The sequence below is a fragment of the Mus pahari genome, chromosome 14 (assembly GCF_900095145.1).
Source record: "Mus pahari chromosome 14, PAHARI_EIJ_v1.1, whole genome shotgun sequence".
In the NCBI taxonomy this organism is placed as follows: domain Eukaryota; kingdom Metazoa; phylum Chordata; class Mammalia; order Rodentia; family Muridae; genus Mus; species Mus pahari.
Window position 1 is genome coordinate 30,684,534 of NC_034603.1, and position 22,907 is coordinate 30,707,440.

Here is a 22,907-nt window from a genome sequence, read left to right on the forward strand (position 1 = left end):
TCGGCCCCGCCCCGCCCCGCCGGCCGCCCCGCCCCCGCGCCGCCGCGTGTCTCCCTCCCTCTCCGGCGCCCGCTCCTTCCCGCCTCGCGGCTCTGGGCTAGGGGTGCCCGGCGCCCCCGCCCTGCTTTGTCCCTGGTGCAGCGCCCCCTGCCGGACACCGCGCTGCGCCTCTTGGGGCCCGCGGCTTCCTGGCAAAGGTCAGAGAGTTCCCCGATGCTTTTTCCTGACTGCGCGCGTAGGTGAGGCCCAGGGATTTAGGGTGGTGGGAGGAGGTCGGGGCGCCGAGCGAGGGAGGGAAACTTTGGAACATGGAGGTCCTGTTCGCCCCAGAGTCTAGATTCTCAAGAGTGGGCTCTGCAGAGAATCAGTATCTCTGATTGTCCGAGCTGCTGGTTTAAAGCGTAGTATCTCAGGCCTGGCGCCATGCCCACTGAGCAAGCCTCTTTTCCGGGCCTGGAAATGTGCATTGAGCTAGCATCTTGGGTGGTTCCGATGCTCGTTTCTTGGAGTCCCGGTGGCTTTCAGGTAGGTGATGGTAGTTGGTGCACCGACCCAGACCTGGATACTCTAGTTTTGTGAACTCTGCATTCTTGTTCTCCTTCCGACACTGCCGAGAGGAGACCTTTAAGTCTTCCTGCCACTACTACAAAGAGGAAATGTGGCTTCTGCTTAGACATTCCTGTTGCCTTCTTCCCGGGAAATGTGGCTTCTGCTTAGACATTCCTGTTGCCTTCTCGGGTTTCTTCTACCAATCCCCTGGGAGCCCCTGGTGCTTGGATAAGGTATTTTGGAGGCCCGTGTGCCCTGTTCTTAGCTGTAGGAGGGGCAGCAGTTTTCTTTGTTTTGTTTTGTTTTCTTTGTTTCTTAAAGTCGCTAGTGTTGCTCTAGGCCAGAAGGCTGGAGTCTACCATCTGCTGATATCTAGAAAGCCTTGGGCTTCCAGATCCCCGGCGCCTTCTGGAAGGTTAGGATAGTAACACAGTAGCGTTTATGTCAAGAGTTGGAAGGTGAAGGCTGTGTGCCTGTGTTTCTGCGTCTGTGTTTACCCTGCTGCTTTTTTGTTTAACAAAGTTTCTCCCTGGTCTGGAACTCCCTAAGCCGGCTAGTTTGGCTGCGCTGGCCGGTGAACTCCAGGAATCCACCTATTTTCCACCTGACTAGTTTAGAATTGTTAGGTGAGTGCGACACAGGATTTTTTTTTTTTTTTAAAGGTAGATGACATTATGTATCCCCGGCTAATCTGGAACCTTTTACATAGACTAGGCTGGCCTCGAGTTTACAGATTTACCTGACTCTGACTCCTGAGTGCAGGGGTTATAGGGGTGTATGGCAATTTTTCTTTAAAAATTAATATATATATTATAAATTAAAATATTTAAATTAATTTAGAGCTTAATTCTTTTTAAAAATGGGTCATGGATACCAAACTCAGGTCCTGCTTGCAAGGCAAGCATTTTACCAATTGAGCTGTCTCTTAGACCAGTGGATACTTTTTGAAAAAAAAAAAAAATGTCATGACACTTGTTATTCATTCAGGACCATCCTCAGCAGGGTTTGGCACTAGGGGAGAGAGACCCAGTTTGGTTCTGAGTTTATAGCGAAGCAGCTGGGGTGGGTGTTGATGGATGGGAAATGACAAAGGGAAAGCACCACTTGTAACAGGATTCTAGCTAAACTGGCCTGACAGACTTGCCAGTCAACATCCCTGGAGGCTGGGAGAAGAGAAACCTCACCAGACATTGCAGGTGATCAGCCACCTGGAGTAGTTCTTCCGAAAACTCTTTGCTGCATCCGGATTCTACAAGAATATGCACCAATGGGCTGGGAAGAGGGTTCGGGAGCCTGACGAGGTGAGCCACGCGGGGATTCTTATCGATAGATGAACTCCAAGCAGAGGTGCCGTACAAGTGATAATTCTTTTCCTTCTTCTCAAATATGTCTTCTCTGTCAACTCCAAGTGCCTTGAGGATAAGGATTTTGGGTCTCCCCAGGTTCCTTTTCTCAGCCCACTCTCCGATGTTCTTGGAGAACACGGCTCTGGCTTCACAGTTCAGCACTGCACTCAAAACTGCTTGGCTTCTGTGTGCAGAGGACACTTATCTGGGTCTTGAGAATTTGGTTTGGGAAATAGCCCTGGGTTGCATTTCTGGCTTGCACGACCATCCAGGAAAGTAGCTGTGAAGGATCCCTGCTGATGGGGTCCCTTTCAGGGGGGAGTGGATGCCACCCACCTGAGGACAGACCCCAAACCTGAGCCAGCAGGTTGGCCTGCTTGAGGATGTATAAGTGGGGCAAATGCAGTCCCACCGGGGGTCTGAGGTCTTTCTTCCTCTGAATCCAGCCTTCTGCTATTTTTTTCTCCCAATTTTTCTTTCTGGGCTTGCTCTTAGTAATGACCATTCAGATCTTCTCCATTTATTAAGAGACAAGTTGAAAAGCTGAGTGTAGCGGCACACCCCTTTAATCCTAGCGCTCGGGAGGCAGGGGCAGGGGCAGGGGCAGGGGCAGGTATATTTTTGTGAGTTTGAGGCCACTAGGTCTACAAAGTGAGTTGAGAACAGCCAGGGCTATTACACCAAGAAACTCTGTCTCAGAAACAAAACCAAACCAAGAAAAACCAAACCAGAGAGAGAGAGAGAGAGAGAGAGAGAGAGAGTGTTGAGTTGAGTTTGCCTCAATCTGGTCCTGCTACCAATGCTCCACCCTCTTTCATTTCAGCAGACCTTTTTGTTTGTTTGTTTGTTTGTTTAAGACAGGTTTCTCTGTAGCCTTGGCTGTGCTGGAACTAGCCCTGTAGACCTGGTTGGCCTCAAATCAGGGATCCCCCTGCCTCTGCCTCCGGAGTGCTGGGATTAAAGGTGTGTGCCACCACCACTACCACCCTGCTTCAGTTAAGCTTCTAACAAATGCCTCGTATTCATTGTTACAACTTCTTCACCTCCATCCACTCTTCTTTTGCTACAATTTGGCTTCCGGCCACCCCACATCATTGAAATGTGTCTTGCCAGTGACCTAGTTGCTAAATTCAGTGGCTACTTTTCAGTCTTCATCTCGCTCACAGGCCATGCCAGATCCTGTTGCCTACTCGGTTTTGATTGAAACTGGCATGGCGGTGTGCCCCTGGGATTCCAGCTCTTGGGAGATTAAGGCAGGAGGATAGTAGGTTTGAGACTATGTAGGGAATTCCAGGACAATTTGGGGAATTTCAGAAGACTGGAAAGGGACTACTTTGTGGCTTTTCTCTTGCAGTGCCAGAGATAGAGCACAGAGCCTTGTGTGCCTTTTTTTCTCTAGTCCGTTAGAGCCCTCTCTCTTACCCCTGTCCTTTACTTGTTGGCAAACAGTGCTGTCTGAATCCTCATTGTAGGCTTGCCATGGCTTACACTCATGGCTTTCATACCCTGCACACATTGATGGCTCTGGTTATCGGCAGAAGACACAAGACTGAGAGTAGAGACCAGGACTTTACTGCTTTTGCGTAAGTTCTTGCCTCCAAACCCAGCCCTGCAGGGGCAGTGTGATGGGCCCAGATGGATCCTGCACGTGCAGATGGTTTGTGTCATAGCTGAGAAAGATGGAGCTTGGGGAGGAGGGATCTACGGCTTATAAAGGAAGTAGTAAGCGGTCATCTTTCAAGTGTGCCTGTTAGAATGCACGACACTGAAAAGAGGCTCAGGTGTCAAGAGGCGGGGTCTTTCCATCCTCAAGATGTGAGAGTGTGCCAGGCTCCCTGAAAAAACGTCTTTTATCTGCAGGCATGTCACCTTCTTCCAGTGAGTATATCTTCTTCCAGAGCACTGAGGTCTCTGCTCATTGTCAGGGACAGGCCAGGGACCCCGGAGCGAGTGTGCACCGAATCACCTCCTTCAGCACCTGCACCTGACGAATAGTCTGCTAACACTGGCATCAAGGCCAGCAGCTCCCTTCTGCTGTCTGGTTCTCTGGCTCTCCGCGTGGCTCTCCATATGCTGTGTTTCGGCTCCATCCTTCCAGCAGCTGTGAGATTTGCTTTGTTTATGGCCCTGATTTCTCAGGTGAAGGAGTGAAGTCTTTGCCAGGTTAAGTGACTTGCCCAAGGTCTCACAGACAGTGAAGGGCAGAGCTGGCGAATTGAACTTAGGTCTGTCTGAATGGAAAGCCTATGTTGGGGCTGGAGAGATGGCTCAGCGGTTAAGAGCACTGCTCTTCCAGAGTTCCTGAGTTCAATTCCCAGCAACCACATGGTGGCTCACAGCCATCTCTCATGGGGTCTGATGCCCTCTTTGGTGTGTCTGAAGACAGCGATGTACTCACATGAATTAAACAAACAAACAAACAAACAAACAAACAAAAAGGAAAGCCTATAGTACTTCATATCATTCGTCTTCACTTTAAAATATGTCCCTGTCTGATACACAGCTGTTGCCTTGGCTGAGGATCTGTCCATTTGACTCTCTTCTCTTCTTTCTCCCCTCTCTGTTAGCCAGCTTTTCTTTACTATAGCAAGTATCTGAGAGAATCAACTTATAAAGAAAAAGATTTATTTGGGTTCATGATTTTATTTATTTTTGATTTATTAGAGACATATTTTATTTTTAATTATTTGTGTGTATTATCAGTGTATAGGTATGTACACCCAAGTGCAGGTATCCCTGGAGGCCGGAAGAGGGCATCAGATTCCTCAGAGCTGGAGTTGGTCCTGAGCCACGGAGGTGGGTGCTGGGAACTGAACTGTGTCTCTTGCAAAAGCAGTCAGTGCTCTCTGCTGCTGAGCCATCTCTCCAGCGCCTGGTTTGATTGTAAACTGCAATCCTTTCTCCCTTCCAGACAGTGTCTCAGTATGTAGCTCAGACTAGACACAAACTTGCAGTCCTGGGTTAGCTTCACAAATGATGGGACTATAGGTGCCAGTGGACACAGCCAGTAGATTCATTTTACAGGTTTCCAGTCTGCCATGAGGGAGCTTTTAGGCTATTGTTTGGTGTTGGGTAGCAATGGTGGGGAGTGCATGCAGAGACAGACTGTTCACTTTGAGTCTGAGAAGCGAAAGAGGAAGCGGCCAGTGTTCCCCAGTTCCATTCAAGGCCTGTCACCTCAGTGACCTTAAGACTTCCCACTAGGGATCACCTCTTAATGTCTTACTACCTTCTAATAGTGTCACCTAGAGACAAAGCTTAGTGTTCGGACCTTTGGGGATATTTAAAGTTCATATGATAACACTCCCTTCTTCGGGTTTTCCTGTCACCTTCACTGCAGGCTACTAAATGTGACTGTTGCTAATGCTAAGGAGCTGTCATGCCCTCTTTTTGTTTGCTCTGTCGCTCATATTACTTACAGGTCTTCCCAGATACCACTGTCTTTTCCTCCTTAGCAGAGATCCCACCATCCCCCAAGACTTAGGTGTCACCTTCATGTGAAGCCTCCATGCCCACCTTTTGGTGACTATATTGGTGACAATAGCATCTCTGGTGCTTCTGTTTGCACACGACATTCTTCCTCAGACATCCTTCATCCCTGTTTACCTTTTAGGCTTCACTTGCTGTCACTTCCTCTGGGATGGCTTCTTGGATTCCTTTGCCTCCTAGTAGCTAAGCTCAGGTGTTCATCTTGAGTATGCCGGAGTCCCTCTGCCTCTACCAGATGCTGTAGTAATAGAGCTGTCATTGGTTGTCCGTCAGCGCCTGCGTGGTGCAGGACCTGAAATACTGGGAGAGCTCAATACGTTGTTGAATGAAACTCTGCTTCCTACCCAGTCTGCCATGCTTTGGATGGCTGTGTATTATCGTCTTGTTACTGTGACAGAGCATCTGACAGCGGAAGAGAAGAGGGTTTTTTTCTCGATTCACAGCTTGAGGCAGAGAGGTGTGGTTATTGGAGTGACAGGTGGCTGATGGAAGGAATGCTCACGCCCCGCCCACTTTTTGTTTCTTCCTTTTTATCCGGTCTAGACTCCTGGGTGATTATGAATCCAGTCAGGTTGATAATGAGGGTTAGCCATTCTTCCATGTGGTCTTGCTGCCATGGACTGACGTCTTCTGCCTTGCCTTCCCTTTCATGATGAGACTGGCTGGAACAGTGAGCAGAGCAAACCCTGCCCCCTACCTCCCACCCCCCACTCCCCTTTCTGTTGTTTGTGGCCACTGACCACAACAAGAACAACAAGTGCGGCTCACAGCACTGCATAAGTGACTCGGGGCATTTGCATCAAGGAGGAGTTGTTTTGGATGCCAAGGCGCCCACTCACCTCTGCTCTGGGACCACACTAGAGCTGGAGGAGCCGGGAGTGGGGGTAACCAGCGTGGGTTTTTCTTTCCTCAGTCTCATGACCGTTTGCGGACTGAGAAGTATTTAGTGTTGACCTTTGGTGGACATCAGTGCCTCTGCCGCCACACAGCAAGGGGCATTTCTGTCTCTTACTTGACAGTGATCTACTTGATCAAAGTTTAGTCCGTCTCTTGAGTTTGAACTCTCTCCTAGCCCTATGTAGTTCCTCGTAAGATCTGGTTTTAGCAAAGAACTCTGCCAAGGTCATTTAGCCAGACCCTCTGCTTCATTATCTGATGGCTCCCACGAGCAGGCTTTTTATTCTGCACCAAGCCAAGGTTGGTGCTTGTTCAAGCTGACTTGTCTTCAATAAGAATCCTGTCAGGTCAGTTTAGCCAGACACCCTCTTACTTTTCCTATTTCCTCTTGGTAATTTTCCATCCACTAACCTTACCCTCCCCCGTGGCTATACATTCCCTGTCTGGTCTGTGATGCAATCAGGGTTAAGTTCCATCTCTTCTCTGCACTGAAAAGTCTGTTGTAGACGTCCCTAATTTGGGGACCTAATTTTGAACAAGGTTTTCTTTGTGCTCCTTTTCTAAGTATCGAAGAACTTTTTCTCTTCAACAGGTTCATTTTTCTCTTCGAAGGAAGACTTGTCTCCTTTTTGGGGGTATCCACAGGAGCCCAATTAGTTATTTCTCTTTCACCTTTAGGCAAAATGCTTTAGGGTCCCTTTATTTGTTGTTTTTTTTTTCCTTGCTCTGACAAAGTGCCTGCCACAGGCAGTCTAATGTGGGAAGCCGTTATTTGGCCCACAGTCCAAGAGTATATAGTCTGTCCTGGTGGCAAAGTCACGGCAGCACAAGGTGGCCGATCACATCACATCTGCAGTCAGGAAGCAGAAAGATAGATGTTGGCACTTCACTTGATTTATTCATATTTTAATTTTTTCTTATATTTTTGGCTGGGCATGATAATGAGTGCCTTTAATCTCTGCACTGGGGAGGCAGAGACAGGCGAGTCTCTAAGTTCCAGAGCTGCATAATAGAGAGAGAGAGAGAGAGAGACCCTGCCTATACACACACACACACACATATCCATATGTATACTTTTTTTGATTTTTTGATTATTCAAGATAGGGTTTCTCTGTGTAGCCCCGGCTGTTGTGGAACTTCCTTTGTAGACCAGGCTGGCCTCAAACTCAGAAATCTGCTTCCTCTGCCTCCCAAATCTCTGGGATTAAAGGTGTGCACCACCACTAACTGGCAAAACTTTAAAACATTTTTTTTCATTGTATTCAGTCTAGGTCCTTGGCCAATGGAATGGTACCATTCGAATTTAGGATGGATCTTCCAACCTTGTTAACCCAATCTAGAAATTTCTCAAAAGAAACAAACAAAAACGGGCCCACGCCTTTAGTCCCAGCACTTGGGAGGCAGAGGCAGGCAGATTTCTGAGTTTGAGGCCAACCTGGTCTACAGAGTGAGCTCCAGGACAGCCAGGGCTAGACAGAGAAACCCTGTCTCCAAAAACTAGAAAAAAAAAAGAAAAAAGAAAGAAAGAAAGAAAAAAAGAAAGAAAGAAAGAGAAACTTCTCAGAGGTTTGTTCGCTAGATGAGTTTAGATCCTGGCAAGTTGACATTCAATATTACCCACCACAGTCTCTAAAAAAAAAAGGCATATGCCAGACATAGATGTAAACCCCTGTTGGTTAGCCTGAGGTTTGGCCACTTGTGTGACATCCTAAGTACCCAGTGCCTCTCTTAATCAGGAGTCTAGAAGCCTGAGACCACCACAGACCTCTGCTAGTTGGTGTACAGTCAGCCAGTCAGAGATGCTCTTGAGAGAAATGGCCTTCCAGGGAGGGAGGCCAGGGAAGGACAGGAGAGCTAGCCGCTATGCCTCCAGCATCAGAAGCACACGTCCTGAGCCGCCTACCTAGTGCTGCCGAGAGCCGTGAACAGTGATCTCATGCTCCCCTTTCTGCTCTCTAATTGGGTTTCCATTGTTCCATGCATGGCCTGCCTTAATCTCGTTACCTAGCTTGTTCTAGAATAGGAGTTCACCAACTCATCATTCAACACAAAACCAAGCTGCAGCAGATCTCAGATGGTATGCTTTGGGCCTGGGATGCCTGTTAAAGGGTTTGGTCACAGGCATAGCTCTCTTAGGATCTGGTGGAACCTGTAAGAGGTGAGGCCTGTGGGAGGAAGTATTAGGTCATCATGGGCGTGTCCTGTGCCCTGTCATAGACTCAAAAGCAGTGGAGGGACTGGAGCCTCAACCTCCGATCTGTGAGGCCCCCTGAGCCTTTCACCTTTGTAGGTTGATTATCAGGCATTTTGTTATAGTAACAGAAAGCTGACTGATACCCGACACAGGAAAAGACATGGCATTGCAGGTTTCTCCTCCATCCCAAGATCTTGCCTCCTACTCCTTAAGTAGCCCATGTCCTGAATCCAGTGTTCTATCAGTCTTTGCTTTCCCTTTTAAATTATGTTGAATGTATTTCAATGGAAAACTTCCAGCATTCGCAGCTTGGAGCTAGTCTGATCTTGCTTTATCCAACCTTCACCCCTTTTCCATTTCTATTGCTTTGGTTGTTTGTTTATGGTGCTAGGTTAAGCCTGAGGCCCAGTGCTTTTGTGGGTAGGTGCTCTGTCACTGAGTTATATCCCCAGGGTCCTGTCTACACTTTTAGTTTGAAATAGGGTTTTGGTAAATTGCTCAGACTGGCCTTGGCTCCTCTGTGACTCAGGCAGGCCTTGAACCAGTGGGATTGGGGCCCTGTGCCTCCAGGCCTAGTGGTTTCTGCATCCTTTAGGCAGTGTGTCCTGTGTATGTCTCTACAGGGTATCTATTCTTGCTTTGGGTTATTTTTAGCTTTATAAAAATTCATCTTGCTATATGAATTATTTTGTGTGTGTATGTGTGTAGCAACTTTTTTTCATGTAGAACTCTGTATTGTGGATGTCACTGTACATCCTTTACTTTGTGGAATGGCCCATTGCAGGCTCATTATACCTTGTGGCTTTTTGCTCCACTAGGTCACTGATGGCCACTCAATATATTTGTAGGTTTTTGCTGTTGTGAAGAGTGATGCTCTGAATAATAATGATGATAATAATAATAATAATCTTCTTCTTCTTCTTCTTCTTCTTCTTCTTCTTCTTCTTCTTCTTCTTCTTCTTCTTCTTCTTCTTCTTCTTCTTCTTCCTCTTTCTCCTCATCCTTCTCCTCCTCTTCTTTATTTTTAAAGAAAAGATTTACTTTTAATTTTTAAATTATATGAGGGTATGTGTGCCTGCAAATGGGTGTGTGCACATGAGTGCAGGTGCCTCAGAGGCCAGTGGAGTAGGTTCCCCTAAACCTAGAGTTATGGACTGTTTTGAGCTCACAGGTGGGTGCTGGGAGTCAAACCTGGGTCCTCTGGAAGAGCAGCCAGTGCTTTTAACTGCTGAACCATCCCCCCAGCCCCTCTACACTCATTTACGAAAAGAAAGAGAGAGAGAGAGACAGAATAAATTTGGGGGACCTGGAGTGGATCGCTGTAAACTGTGTTGCATCCTCTCGGCTGTCACCCGCTTCAGCCTTAGCCTCAGTGCGATGCTATTTAGAGACTGGCTGGCCTTTGGAATGTAATTAGTGTTTAGATGAAGTCTAGAGGGTTGAGCTCTTGAGACCGAAGAGCTTGCTGTATCCCCTCATGTTCCTAAGGAAAGGCCATTTCGAGCACAGTAAGGAGGAAGCTGGGAAGAGCATCCTTACTAGAATTCCACGTGGTACCTTTTAGCTTCATCCTTCAGAACTGTGGGGGATCAACCCTGTTCCTTGAGCACCCACCCTGTGGGTTTGTTATGGAGGCATGAGCTGACTAAGACAGCCAACCAGAGAGGTCAACTACCTATTGATACACCTGCTTATTTCCTTTTCTGCTAAGTATCTGCATTTCTGTGTTTCTATTGAGTTTTTGCGTTCATTTTTAGTCACAGCACTTGGGAGGCAGAGGCAGATGAATCTCTGAGATTGAGGCCAGCCCAGGCTATGTAGTGAGTTCCAGGTCAGCCAGGAGTACATAGTGAAATGCTGTCTCGAAACAACAGCACAAAAAACCAGAACAAATAGCAACAGCAACAAAAATCGTCATACCTTACTCAGAACAGCCAGAAGGTGGCGCTAACCTAGGTCGGCTGACAAACAGCTACATAAAAATGTCATGTAGTCATGCAGGGAGTTACATTCGGCCATAAAAGAGAGGGAATTCTAATTCATAGCATGGTATGGGTGAACTGTGTAAAATAAACCATCAAAAAATGACAAATATTGCTCGACTCCACAAACCGGCATGCCTAGGGCGGTCACACTCAAACAAGAGTCGCACAGAAAGAGGGGAGTATGGATTGTTGAGCACAGAATGTTGGTTTTGCAAAGATGAAAAGAGCCTCAGAGGCTGATGGGAAGGGGATTCAGAGCAGTGGGAAACAACCATGCAAACGCTTAAAGACAGCAGCGTCTGTAGATCCTGGGTCCAGGTGTGCTTTACCCCATGAAAAGAAAAAACAGTCACACGTCAACAGCTGCATGTGAAATAAACTTTTTAAAAATCCTTTTTAAAAAAAAAAATTTATTTATTTTATTTTATATGAGTACACTGTAGCTGTCTTCAGACACACCAGAAGAGGGCATCAGATCCCATTACAGACGGTTGTGAGCCACCATGTGGTTGCTGAGAATTGAACTGGGGACCTCTGGAAGAGCAGCCAGTGCTCTTAACCACAGAGCCATCTCTCCAGCCCTTTTAGATCTTTTTGTACACTGAGCATTGAATGAGCAGGTCTTATGTCGGGCATGAGGCTTCTCAATGAGAGTAGGATTTGTGGACTGGAAGGGACTATAGCAGTGTATGCAGGCAGGTTATATAAAATGTTCAGAGCGACACAGTTCTACTGGCAGCATAAGATGAATGGCCAGTTCTTCCTAGGTGGCCTGGGAACTTAAGTGGAAAGCTGATGTATATATGACCGGAATCCTGAAACATAACAATATTCTCACTACATTTTGCTGGCTGAGGAGGGACAGATTTCATCAGTGTCTGGTTCGAGCACTTCCTGGTATACCCCATCTCTACACTTGATTCTTTGGTGACTGAGAAGGCCCCAGCCAGTCAGCAGAGAGCACCGGGCCTGGAAAGGAATCTAGACAGTTTCCTGGACTCTCACTGAACCATAGACACCACCAGTTATTCTATTTTGTTTACTATTTCTAAACTAACTAGCAAGTGAAAGAAAGGAATAAAGGTTGGTGTTCTCCGGCCTGTTTGTAGAGAGTTACACACATGGGATTGTGAAAAATCAGTTGTGGGGCTGGAGAGAAGGCTCAGCAGTTTCGAGCTTGGTTCTCTTGCAGAGCTCCCCCGTTTGGTCCCCAGCACCCCTCTGTAACTCCAGTGCCTGGGCAACTAGATGGCCTCCTCTGGTCTCTGCAGGAACTATACATGATACATATACATGATACATAATTAAAAACAAAAATCTTTTAAAACTTGCTTATTCAGGTCCAGATTGCACTGCTCAGCTGGAACACTTAGAATTTACATGAGAATCCTCATCGCTCAGAAACTCCAGCAGCTATGTTTTCTTCCCAGTTGTGTTTCAAGTGAATCCTTATTGATTGATCACACCGTGCGTTTCATCGCAATCAAGTTATTTTCCAGTAACCACCTTTACTGAGTTTCTAGTGCCTTGTACGTTTTCATGAATATGGAAACTAATACTTTATATCTGTAGCAGTTTGCACATCTAGAGTTCATGGGGACTACAAGCTAAGCCCAGACACTCAGCTCAGAGCTTTGGAGTGCAAAGGAATCCCCTATTGGTGACAGCCAGGAAAGCTGTTTAGCAAAGTAACACCCTGCTGGCAGGTGTTTAGGAGCTAAAGCAAACTCTTGGCATCCCAAGCTTGCCTGGATGTTACTACTTCCTGTTTTTAACAGGCACAAAGGAGCCATCACAGTCCATTTCCTGGAAATAATATACTTCCTAAGCCTTTTTCATCACCCTCAAAAAAGAACAAGAATTGCTTAGATGCTCACAAATATTGTCTTACATTATGCAAATAATAATAATAATAAAAATCTTGTTTCTGCATAGAAGTTTCAGGGGACATGTAACAGCCCAGAAAGACTATTCTTTACAGACAAGCCAGCATGATAAAACAAAACAAAACGAGCAACAAAAGAGTCTTAGTTCCAGTCACGGAGGAAGAGAACAATTAGAAGCCTTAGTGAGGAGTAGTACACATCACTTCAGGTCACTTCTGTAATTGTCATGTGGTCCCAGTAAATTGCGAAGGACTCTAGAGTGTTTCTTTGTGAGTTGTTCTGGCTTTGCCAAGTGGTGAGTGCGGTATCTCCGGAGATTATCCTCCTAGTCTGGGAATAGCTCAGCTGAGAACTTGAGGACACATCCTGCAGTTCTCTCTGGGTCTTCAAGTCCGCACCTCCACTACTCTGTCAGTAATTTTGTGAGCAAAACAGAACAGCAATCCTTGGAGCTTTGCAAGTGATAAAAAAGCCGAACATGCTATTTCATTACATTCAATATCCAGCTGGCAGATAGACTAACCATTTCTTTCTTATGTAGAACAATTGTTCTTACTTGAGGGTAATTTTTGTGCCCAAGGTTTCTGTATTAAGGTTCTCTAGAGTTACAGAACTTATTGAATGAATCTATCTATCTATCTATCTATCTATCTATCTATCTATCTATCTATCGGGAATTAATTGGAACAACTTACAGGCCAACTAACCAACTAACCCAACAATGGCCAGCTGTGAGTGTGAAGCCCAAGAATGTAGTAATAGTTGTTCAGTCCCACGAGGCTGGGTGTCTCAGCTTGTCTTCTGTGTAAGCTGGGAACCCTGAAGAAGTAGGCTCCAATAGATGTACTGGTAATAAGTGCAAGCAGGTGAAGAGGAAGGAACCCTTCTGTCTTCCATTGTCCTCAAGATCTGGATTAAAGGTGTGTGTCCATCCAGATTAAGATCGTGTGTTGTCTTCCTGCTTCAAGATTCAGGTCAAAAGTGTGCCCTCCGTTGGTGGATTGTGGTTCATTCCAGATATAGTCAGGTTGATAACCAAGAATAGCCAACATAGTTTCCACACTATTTCCAAACCAAACAGCAAGTGATAAAAAGTCATAAACCTGGAGTTTCCAGGCCTGTTTGTACAGAACAATTCACATGAGGTTGTAAAGCCTCAGTTGTGGGACTGGAGAGATGGTTCAGTTGTTAGAGCCCCTGGTGTGGTCGCCAAGATCCCTGGTCTAATCCCAGAGCCCACATATGACTCACAACCTTCTGTAACTCTGGCTACATGTTCTAGTGCTTAGAGATATTAAAACAGTTTGTTACATTTATTTATTTATATGCGTTGTTATTGTAATCCAGGCTGGCCACAAACTCAACAGAAATTCACCTGCCTCTGCCTCCCAAGTGCTGGGATTAAAGGTGTGTGCCACCATGCCCAGCTGGAAAGACATTTTTTACTGTCAGGACTGGGGCTGAGGAACTACTGGCTTCAGGTGGGTAGAAGCCAGAGGTGGTGTTAAACACCCTACTGTGCACTGCACAGCCTTCTCTCTCTAAAGAGGAATTATGTAGTCTAGCACGTCAATGGTGTCACAACGTAAAGAACCTTGATATGGGAGCTGGAGAGTTGGCCACACAGTTAAGAGCATGTGTTCCTCTTTCAAAGGACCCGGGTTCAGTTCCCAGGACCCACATGGTGGCTCAAGGCCAACTGCCACTCTAGTTCCGGGACATCTGACACCATCTGCTACCTCCCTTGGGTGCCAGACATGCCAGAGGTTCACGTACATACATACATATAGGCAAAACAAAGGAATAAATAAAGAAAAGAAAGTCTGACACAGAACTAGAATCTGAGCACGCAAGTGCCTGCCACCCAGTTCTCTCAGAAAGTCGACCTGGCTGTCCACCCGGGTAATCTGCTGTTACAGGCATTGGGAATTGCAGTTCCTGACCAGTGTGTACCCTGCCCTCCTTTGCAGCATGACTCTGTGACTGGTTCTCACCAGTGGTACATAATCAAGAATGAAGTGTGCCACTCCCCTCACCCGCTAAGGATTCTCTTTCCCTTTCTGCGGGCAGGATGGAGAGGGCTACTAGGCTATGTGGGAGAGCTGGGGTTGCAGCCTGGATCCCTGAGTCACTATAGGGAGAGCTGCCCAGCCACTGGAAATATAGGTGGCATTTAAAAAAGTTGTAGTTTTTGTTATTACTCTGTGTGTGTGTGTGTGTGTGTGTGTGTGTGTGTGCCACACGGCATGCATGTGGAGGTCAGAGGACAACTTTTGGGAGCTCCTTCTCCTTCCACTTGGTTGAGGCGGGGTCTCATTCCACCCTTTTGTGTATTCTGGGTTAGGTGGCCCTCAAGCTTACAGGCAGTTCTCCTGTATCTGCCTTCCATCTTGCCACAGGAGTGCTGGAACTACAGATGCGTGTTGCTGAATCTGGCTTAAAAACAAGCCAGGCTGTGGTGGCGCAGGACTTGGAAGGCAGAGTCAGAGTCAGAGTCAGACAGATCTCTGAGTTCAAGGTTAGCCTCTCTAAAGAGTGAGTTTCAGGACAGCCAGGACTACACAGAGAAACCTTGTCTTGAAAACAAACAAACAACCTGACCACATATTTTAATATTTATTTTATGTGTATGGGTGTTTTGCCTGCTTGTATGCCCGTGCACATGTGTGTCTTGTCCCTGTGGAGGAAATTGGAGTTTTGAGTTTATTTTATTGTGATTTTCGTGCATGTATGTCTATGCATCACATGCATGCCTGATGCCCTCAGAGGCCAGAAGAGGGTGTTGGATTCCCTGGAACTGGAGTTGTAAACTACTATAGGTGCTAGGAATCAATCACAGGTGCTGGGATTAGAGGCATGAACTTGCATGCTTGGGTCAACAGATACCAACAGAGTGTATCTCATCTTAGTGACTAAGTTGCTCCCAAACCTATAAATAAATATGTACATTCCCTCTGACTTGTCTTGACACAAGGAGCCTTAGAAAGCAGAGAGAACTCTGATTAGGAAGCGCACACCTTTTAATCCCAGCACTTGGGAGGCAGACAGACAGATCTCTGAGTTCCAGCCCAGCCTGGTCTACAGAGTGAGTTCCAGGACAGCCAGGGCTACACAGAGAAACCCTGTCCCTGTCTCAAAAAACAAAAACAAAACAGAAAAAAAAATAAGAAAGAAAAGAAAAGGGCACAGCATGCCAGTTACCTTTGTAACTAACCGAGGTTAGCCAAGGGTTGACTCCAAGCCACTGAGTGGCTGCCCCTGCTCTGTGTGTGATCCAGTCACATCATCAAGTTGGTCAACTTGATTGAGCCATAGGCTATCCAGATATATGGCTAAACATTGTTCTGGCTATGTCTGTGCTGCAGTTGAGTCTGCAGTATTTCCTCCAAGACTCATGTGTTCAAGGTTTGGTTGCAGCCAAGATAGGACCAGCAGGGTGCAGTGGTGTGATATCTGTCATCTCAATACCTAGGAAGCAGAGGCAAGAGGGTTGCCACAAGTGTGAGGTTAACCTGGGCTACACAGTGAGACGCTGTCTGTAATATACATGAGGAGGAGAAGAGGAGGGACTAGTGGGTAAGTTAAGTCATTGGGGTGTGTCCTGATCCTCTCTCTCTTCGCTTCCCAGTGGCTGTAAGCTGAACACCCCCTTGTTCTGCTAAGTGATCCCACCTTGATGTACTGCGCTGCTACAGGCCCAAAGCAACGAGGCCAGAGGAGACTGTGAACCAAGTCTTTCCGTTCCTTAGCATATTTACCCCAGTGTGGAAGGCTAGCTCTGGGGCATCGACTCCTTCGGAACCATGGTGGTGTGGCTGTGGAAGGTGCTGGTGGGCGTCGGTCTCTTCACCCTCACCCACGCGGCCTTCTCTGCTGCTCAGCATCGCTCTCATGCTCGACTGACGGAAAAGAAGTTTGAGCCGCTGCCGGCGGATATAGTTCTCCAGACACTTTTGGCCTTTGCACTTACCTGTTACGGCGTGGTTCATACTGCAGGGGACTTTAGAGACAGGGATGCTACTTCGGAACTAAAGGACATGACATTTGACACCTTAAGGAATCGCCCATCTTTTTATGTGTTTCACCGTTCTGGCTACGGACCGTTCCAGCGTCCAGATTCAACTCATTCTTCAAAGCTCAGCATGTCATCTTCTGACTTACGGTTGAAGTTTTGAAAGTTCAAATCACCGCGCCATTCAGCTTTTTTAACGAGTTAAGTAACAGGACAGACGCAGAATTAAGTACCGGGATTTGGGATGTAAAACACCCCGTACACATCAGTATTTTTACTGATAATTCAGACTTAATTTAAAAAAATCTGTAATAAAAAATAAATAAAAGATATTTTATGCCAGGTACCCTGTCACAGCTGTAGAAAGCTGATTAACTGTGGATTTGGTTTTGGGTGAGGCAAATTTGAATCTCAGCCCAGGTAAAGCAGATACTGCAAGTGGCCCTTACCCCGTCCATCCAGGGGCTGCATTGAACAAAAAGGCCTCAGTAAGGAAAACATGCTTTTGCATGCTTGAACTGAGACATCAATCTTTCTCTGGCTCTGTCCCCTAAACCCAGACATGAGCTCTTCTTGCATTCTGAGCCTGTGAGACTGAACTTGCACGTGGGCTCTCCTGAGCTCCGCTCACTGACTAGTCTTGAAGGAACTGGGAGGTTTTCACAATGTGTGATTTGATTCGTCATTCCGACTCTCACCACAGGTTTCTTCCGGGCTCTCAGACTGATGATCTGGAGGCCGCTGTGAGCTATAAGCTCAGAGATGATGATGATTTTACATGCTGGGTAAAGAGGCCTAACTGCAGTAGAGAAAGGCCAGCATTCCCAGAACAGTGCACATAAGAGGTGGAGAGAGCCTTGCCCCCGCCAATTTAGTTACCCCTGTCGCCAGTTCCACGTGCCGCTTGCTGTGGTCTGATTACATGCCCACTTCTCTTTTTGCTGCCGTTCCATACAAGATTCTGCCATTTGCAAATGTATTAAGGCATGTCAGAGAACTGGAATCAAGGAGGGGAATGTGTTTATATAAAACTGTCCCCTGGTGTCTGCAGGGGATTGACTCTACCACCATGCACAGGAACCAACATCCTCGGATGCCCAAGTAGGTTTTAGAAAATGACATTGTATTTCCATACCGTGGGAACCTCTGCCCACCTCCCATATACTTCCAGTCATCTCCAGATTACGTGTGACGCCTAATCCCGTGTGAGTTCTGTGTAAACAGTTGCTGTGCCGCTTTGTTTAGGGAATAATAATAAGAAGATGCTTGCATGTGTTCAGCCCAGATGGAATCCCCGCAAAGACATTTGGTTAGCAGTTGGCTGAGTCTGTGTCTGGTTTATTTACTTGTCCTTACGGTCTATTCTTACAAGAATGTCATTTCCCTGAGGGGCAGATCACGTTTGTCCTGATTCCTTGTGGTGTCCCTCATTCCTGTCATAGTGCTTGATGTGTCCTTGCTTGTGATATGTTGGGGAGGGGGCAGAGGTGCGAGGGTGAGAGTGTACATGAGAGAGACAGACAGGCACACAGACACAGATACACACACACCAGAAAGAGAGAGAAAAAGAAAAAGAGGCAGACAGACAGTCAGACTTGGAAATTGAATATATATCAGACTGGCCTTGTATTCACAGAGATCTGCCTGCCTCTGTCTCAAGTACCAGGATTAAAGGTACCCTTTTCCTTTTCCTTTTTTTTTTTTTTTTTTTTTTTTGGTTATTCGAGACAGGGTTTCTCTGTATAGCCCTGGCTGTCCTGGAACTCACTTTGTAGACCAGGCTGGCCTTGAACTCAGAAATCCACCTGCCTCTAGACCTGTCCTCTATAGTCTCTGCATCTCCATCCAGGCAATCCTGGCTTTAGTACGTGGCTATATCATTTAACATCTCATAGACATAACCTATGTTACTGCCACAGTCCTCATCTCCCACTTAGCTGGACAGTCCCCTTTGTTACTAACAGTCCCACAGCAGGGTCATAGAACTCTTGCCTTCAGACTTCCAACACCTCCATACTGTGAATACAAAATGAAGCCCAGATCCTCATCATTGGAGTGCCTTCAGAGGCAAGCTCCTTCCCACTTCTCCAGCCTCTTCTCCATCCCCCACACAGTCTATCCCATGTCTTCAGAACACCTGTAGGTGCTCCATGTACCCAGCAGTGTCAAGCATTTCACAGAAAGCCTCTTGCCATGGTGAGTTTTAAATGTCAACTTGTGAGGAATTAGAATCACCTGGGAAGAGAATCTCAATTGAATAATTGCCTTTATCAGACTTGTCTGTGGGGGGATTGTTTGACTGTTAATTGACGTGGGGAAGCAGCACACTCTAGGTGGCTCCATTTCCTAGGCATGACCATTTCCTGAATGACCTAAGACAGGGAGAGGGTAGATGAGAGAGAGCAGACAGCATGGGTATATTTATTTCTCTGCTTCTGACTGTGGGTGTGGTGGGATGTGCCTAACTTCTACGCTTGCAGTGACTGACACTGTGAACCAAATAAACCAACCCTTTCTTTCCAGCGTGCTTTTTCTCAGGGTGATTTCTCTCAGCAACAGAAATGAAACTAGAACACTCTGTATTGGTTTACTAGGCTTGCCACAGACCGGGTCACTTAAGAAATAGGAATTAATTTTCTATAATTCCCAAAGCCAGGAGTCAAGATCAAGGAGTTGACTTGATTCCTTCCACCAAGGATTCTCTCCTTAGCTTGTAGGTGGATGTCTTCTCATCCTCTCCCTGTGTCTTCACGTAGACCCCATTTTGTGTATTTGTGTCATATTGTCCTCTTCCTAAGGATCCCAACTATACTTATGACGTCATGTGATCATTACTTCTTTAACTTTTTTTGTTTGGCTGTTTTTTTTTTTGTTTTTTTTTTTTTGTTTTTTTGTTTTTTTGTTTTTTTGTTTTTTTGTTTTTTTTTTGAGACAGGGTGTCTCTGTTAGCCCTGGCTGTCCTGGAACTCACTTTGCAGACCAGGCTGGCCTCGAACTCAGAAATCTGCCTGCCTCTGCCTCCCAAGTGCTGGGATTAAAGGCATGCACCACTGCCGCCTGGCTCATCATTACCTCTTTAGTGATACAATTCAAGGAAGGTTTTGGGGATTGAACTTCAACATATAATTGTGGGAGACCACTATTTAGCCTGCAGTACTCTCCCTCATGATGTGTGTGTGTGTGTGTGTGTATGTATGTATCACATTCCTACAGTCACCGGTGTCCCAACTCTTTCGTACATCAACTGGAAGTCTTGTATCTCATCTAGATCATGTGTTGGATAAATTCCAAGTATGAACCTTCCCAAGTAAAAGTTTCTCCCCAACTGTGTGCCTGTGAATCTAGACCACACACTGCATGCTTCTGAAATAAATAGTGGGGCAAACATGGCATAGGCTTACTAAATACAAAGGAAAGGGGAACAGAGAAAGGTCACATGTTGGGACCCCTAAACACATAAATTCCATGGGTCTAGATTCAGTCCATAACATCTTCCCCTTAATGAGCCTGGAGAATGACACCCACAGCTGAAAACCCAATTACCTTGCCTATTTCATGCTTTATACTCCTCCCACCCATAATCCCTTCCACCATGTGACTGTCCCTTCTGCCAGCACAAGGACACTTTCAGAATATACTACTTGCTCCTCCTTGAGCAGGACACATATGCATGACCTAGAGTAGAAGCCAGCGAAGTACCAAGTCCATGAGATAATTTATTCTTCAGTCTGATAACCCAGACAGTCATTAGGTGCTTAGTGGGTTGAGAGCATACACTGCATGGATGCTTAAAGGGAAAACTCACATGATGCCAGCACTGGCTTTCGTGACGCATCCACTGTTTGTTTCTGGAATCTTTTGACCTTTTTTTTTTTTTTGGACTGCAATTAACACTAGGTGACTATAGAAAGAAAAAAAGAAACCTTTATGAAAGATGACTGCTGTATATTCCCAGAGTGGACATAAGCAAATCTCATGAAAGGGGACTCTGTTTTATACACTGCTGTGTCTGTAGCCCCCCAATATTTACTGAACTTGTGGGTGAATATAGATAAATCTACACTTCCTAAGCATTTACCATGGGTGTATAGTCCAGATTCTTGAGTTTGCAGCAGCTGATGAATCTGTGTTGTTGTTGCTTTTTTTTTTTCTAATTGAGCGCAAGGGAGTGTTAATACTCTCCTCCTGAATGGCAGGATACCAGCTGAACAAGCGTCATATGCCTCTGGCTTCCCCAGATGACTCACAGGAGAGCTTTGTTTGGGAGGAGTGGGCCGAGATGATGGTTGACAAAAATAACCCCGGGTCCTCGAAGACGGCATCAAGCTCTACTGGTGAAAAGAACATTAGAGGTGACTGTGAATGCTTCACCGAGGCAGGGGAAGATAGCGTTGGCCCTGGCATTGTGGTTAGCAGATGCTCACATGCTCAGAGAAGCAGTTAGCATAAACGAAGTAAAACCGCCATTGTTCCCAAGCAGTCAGCTGCTCCTCTTAGAGGAGAACATTTCTTATAAACGATGAGGGAAACAGATGGGAGGGGTGAGTGGTGAACAGCTCCAAGGCGGTGATTCCGCGCGTTTCTCTTTTTCTTTTTAGAAAAGGCTTTCCTAGCAGGTGCAGTGGTACCCGCCCGTAATCCCAGCACTCAGAAAGCAAAGGCTGGGGGAGCGTGTGAGGTCAACCTGGTCTGCACAGTGAGTTCAAGGCCAGCCAGGACTACTCAGGAAGCTACTGTCCGCCCCCTCCCCAGTGTGCCCACACGAGGCTTCCCCAGACATATTTTCTCTCATTTGGTGACCATGCCTATCAGGACAGAAGGTACACTGGGAAAGAGTCTCAGACTTGCCTCCAGCGTCATCTGTGTGGTGGAAGACTGCCAGCATCAGCAGTGTCTTGGCATCAGCAGTGTCTTGGCAGGAACGTGATGTGCAGATTCTGGGCCCCACCCAGATCGACCTGATCTACCTGGGATGGCCCAGGAATCTGTTATATGAAACTAGGTGATCCAAGCCCATGCCTAACTGTGAAAACCCTTAGGGCTTGCAGGTGGCAAATTACAAACCTTGATGGAGAACCTAGGGATGTCCAACCCTGTCCTTCACTGACATTCTGGTGTTCAGAGCTGACATCTTCTCACATGGCAATCCATTTTTTTAAAAAAAAATTTTATTTATTATATGTAAGTACACTGTAGCTGTCTTCAGACACCCCAGAAGAGGGCATCAGATCTCACTATGGATGGTTGTGAGCCATCATGTGGTTGCTGGGATTTGAACTCTTAACCTCTGAGCCATCTCTCCAGCCCGACAATCCATTTTGTTAACTACCTTTTCCTTCACACCTACAAAGCCCCGCACAGTCTGTTACAGCCATATAACAGACATAACATAATAGCTGTTCTCCGTTGTATCTCTCCTCAGGCCGTGCTGACCTTTATTCCTTAGACACGGCGAGCTGTCTTCCGTCTCTGGGCTTTTGTATGTGTTTCTTCTGCCGAGTGACCCTTGCTCCTGGCTTGGTACTTCTCATGTTAAGTCTCCTTTGATTCTGGCAGATCTGTTTATCCTCAGCCCGGCAACTACACTGTCTGAAGTCACTTTGTTGACTAGGGAGTAAATGACTGGAGAGCCCGGGTCTGCCTGTCTAACCACCTTGCAGCGTGGCCTCCAATAGATCCTCAACAGACCTTTATTCAATAAGTAAACCATGAGCCAGAGGAAGCTTGGTAGAAGGGAAGGATGAGGCCTTTCATTCCTGATTCCCGTGCAGTTCAGGCTCTTGGGAGGAAGCAGGGAAGGGGGTGGGGTGGGGTGGGTTGGCTGTTCTGCATGCTTTCTGGAAGTGCAATCCTGCAGTCCTTGTCCCTAACTGGCTTATTTTTCTTAGCACTGTGTTCTCAAGCTTCATCCATGTGGTCTGTGACTGGATTTCCTTAGTTTTAAAGTAACTGAGGATACAGAAAGAGAGACCTGGTAAGGGTACTGCTGTAAATTTCAAGAATGGAGTGGGTACCTTGTTTTCAATTCCTGGAGGAATATCCAGAGCTGAGATTGCCGTGGCATGTCTCCATCCTTTGTTTTTGAGACAAGTTTGCGTTGGTATGGTTTTTTGTTTGTTTGTTTAGCTATTCCGTTGGGTTCTTATATCTACCACCCTTCCAGCCCTTATTCCACCCTAATCTTTTTACAACTCCCCAACACTAGGTAGGAGAGAAGGAAGGTTAGAGAGGAAAGGGGAGAAAGGGGCATAGACATTTTAGACGACTTCCTGCTGATTAGGGGCAGGGGCATCGGGTTCCTAGGGACAAATCCAAACTTCATCTTTAGGATCTCCAACTTCCTCTTCTTGTCTCTTTGTTCATGACCACTTGACAAACCACAGCAACAGGAAACAGGAGCAGGAGGGAGGAAAGCAGCCCCTCTGTGGCTCTGGCATTTACCCCCTCTGAAAGGTTCCTAGAATTCCAAACAAACTCTCTGCAGCTGGGTAAAAACACACGAGGCAAATCATTGTCACATGTTCACCCCTGCTAGGGCACGAGGCAAAT

General features: G+C 46.5%; 1 protein-coding gene across 3 annotated transcripts; it reads left to right on the forward strand.

Annotated features, from left to right (window-relative positions):
* The first annotated feature begins 44 nt into the window (after nt 1-44).
* Nucleotides 45-16,655, forward strand: LOC110332397 (membrane magnesium transporter 2). 3 transcript variants are annotated; one of them, XM_021213607.1, is made up of 2 exons: nt 45-239; nt 15,975-16,655. In XM_021213607.1, exon 2 carries the CDS (start codon nt 16,150-16,152, stop codon nt 16,519-16,521), a length of 372 nt encoding a protein of 123 aa, XP_021069266.1. In that variant the 5' UTR covers nt 45-239; nt 15,975-16,149; the 3' UTR covers nt 16,522-16,655. The 3 variants fall into 3 exon arrangements, with proteins under 3 accessions (XP_021069266.1, XP_029402127.1, XP_029402128.1); XM_029546267.1 differs by having other exon boundaries at nt 61-197; XM_029546268.1 differs by lacking the exon at nt 45-239 and adding an exon at nt 459-525.
* Nucleotides 16,656-22,907: the final 6,252 nt, after the last annotated feature.

What these genes read in the sequence shown, in the direction of transcription:
- LOC110332397 (XM_021213607.1), top strand. Translation starts at nt 16,150, where the DNA reads ATGGTGGTGTGGCTGTGGAAGGTGCTGGTGGGCGTCGGTCTCTTCACC.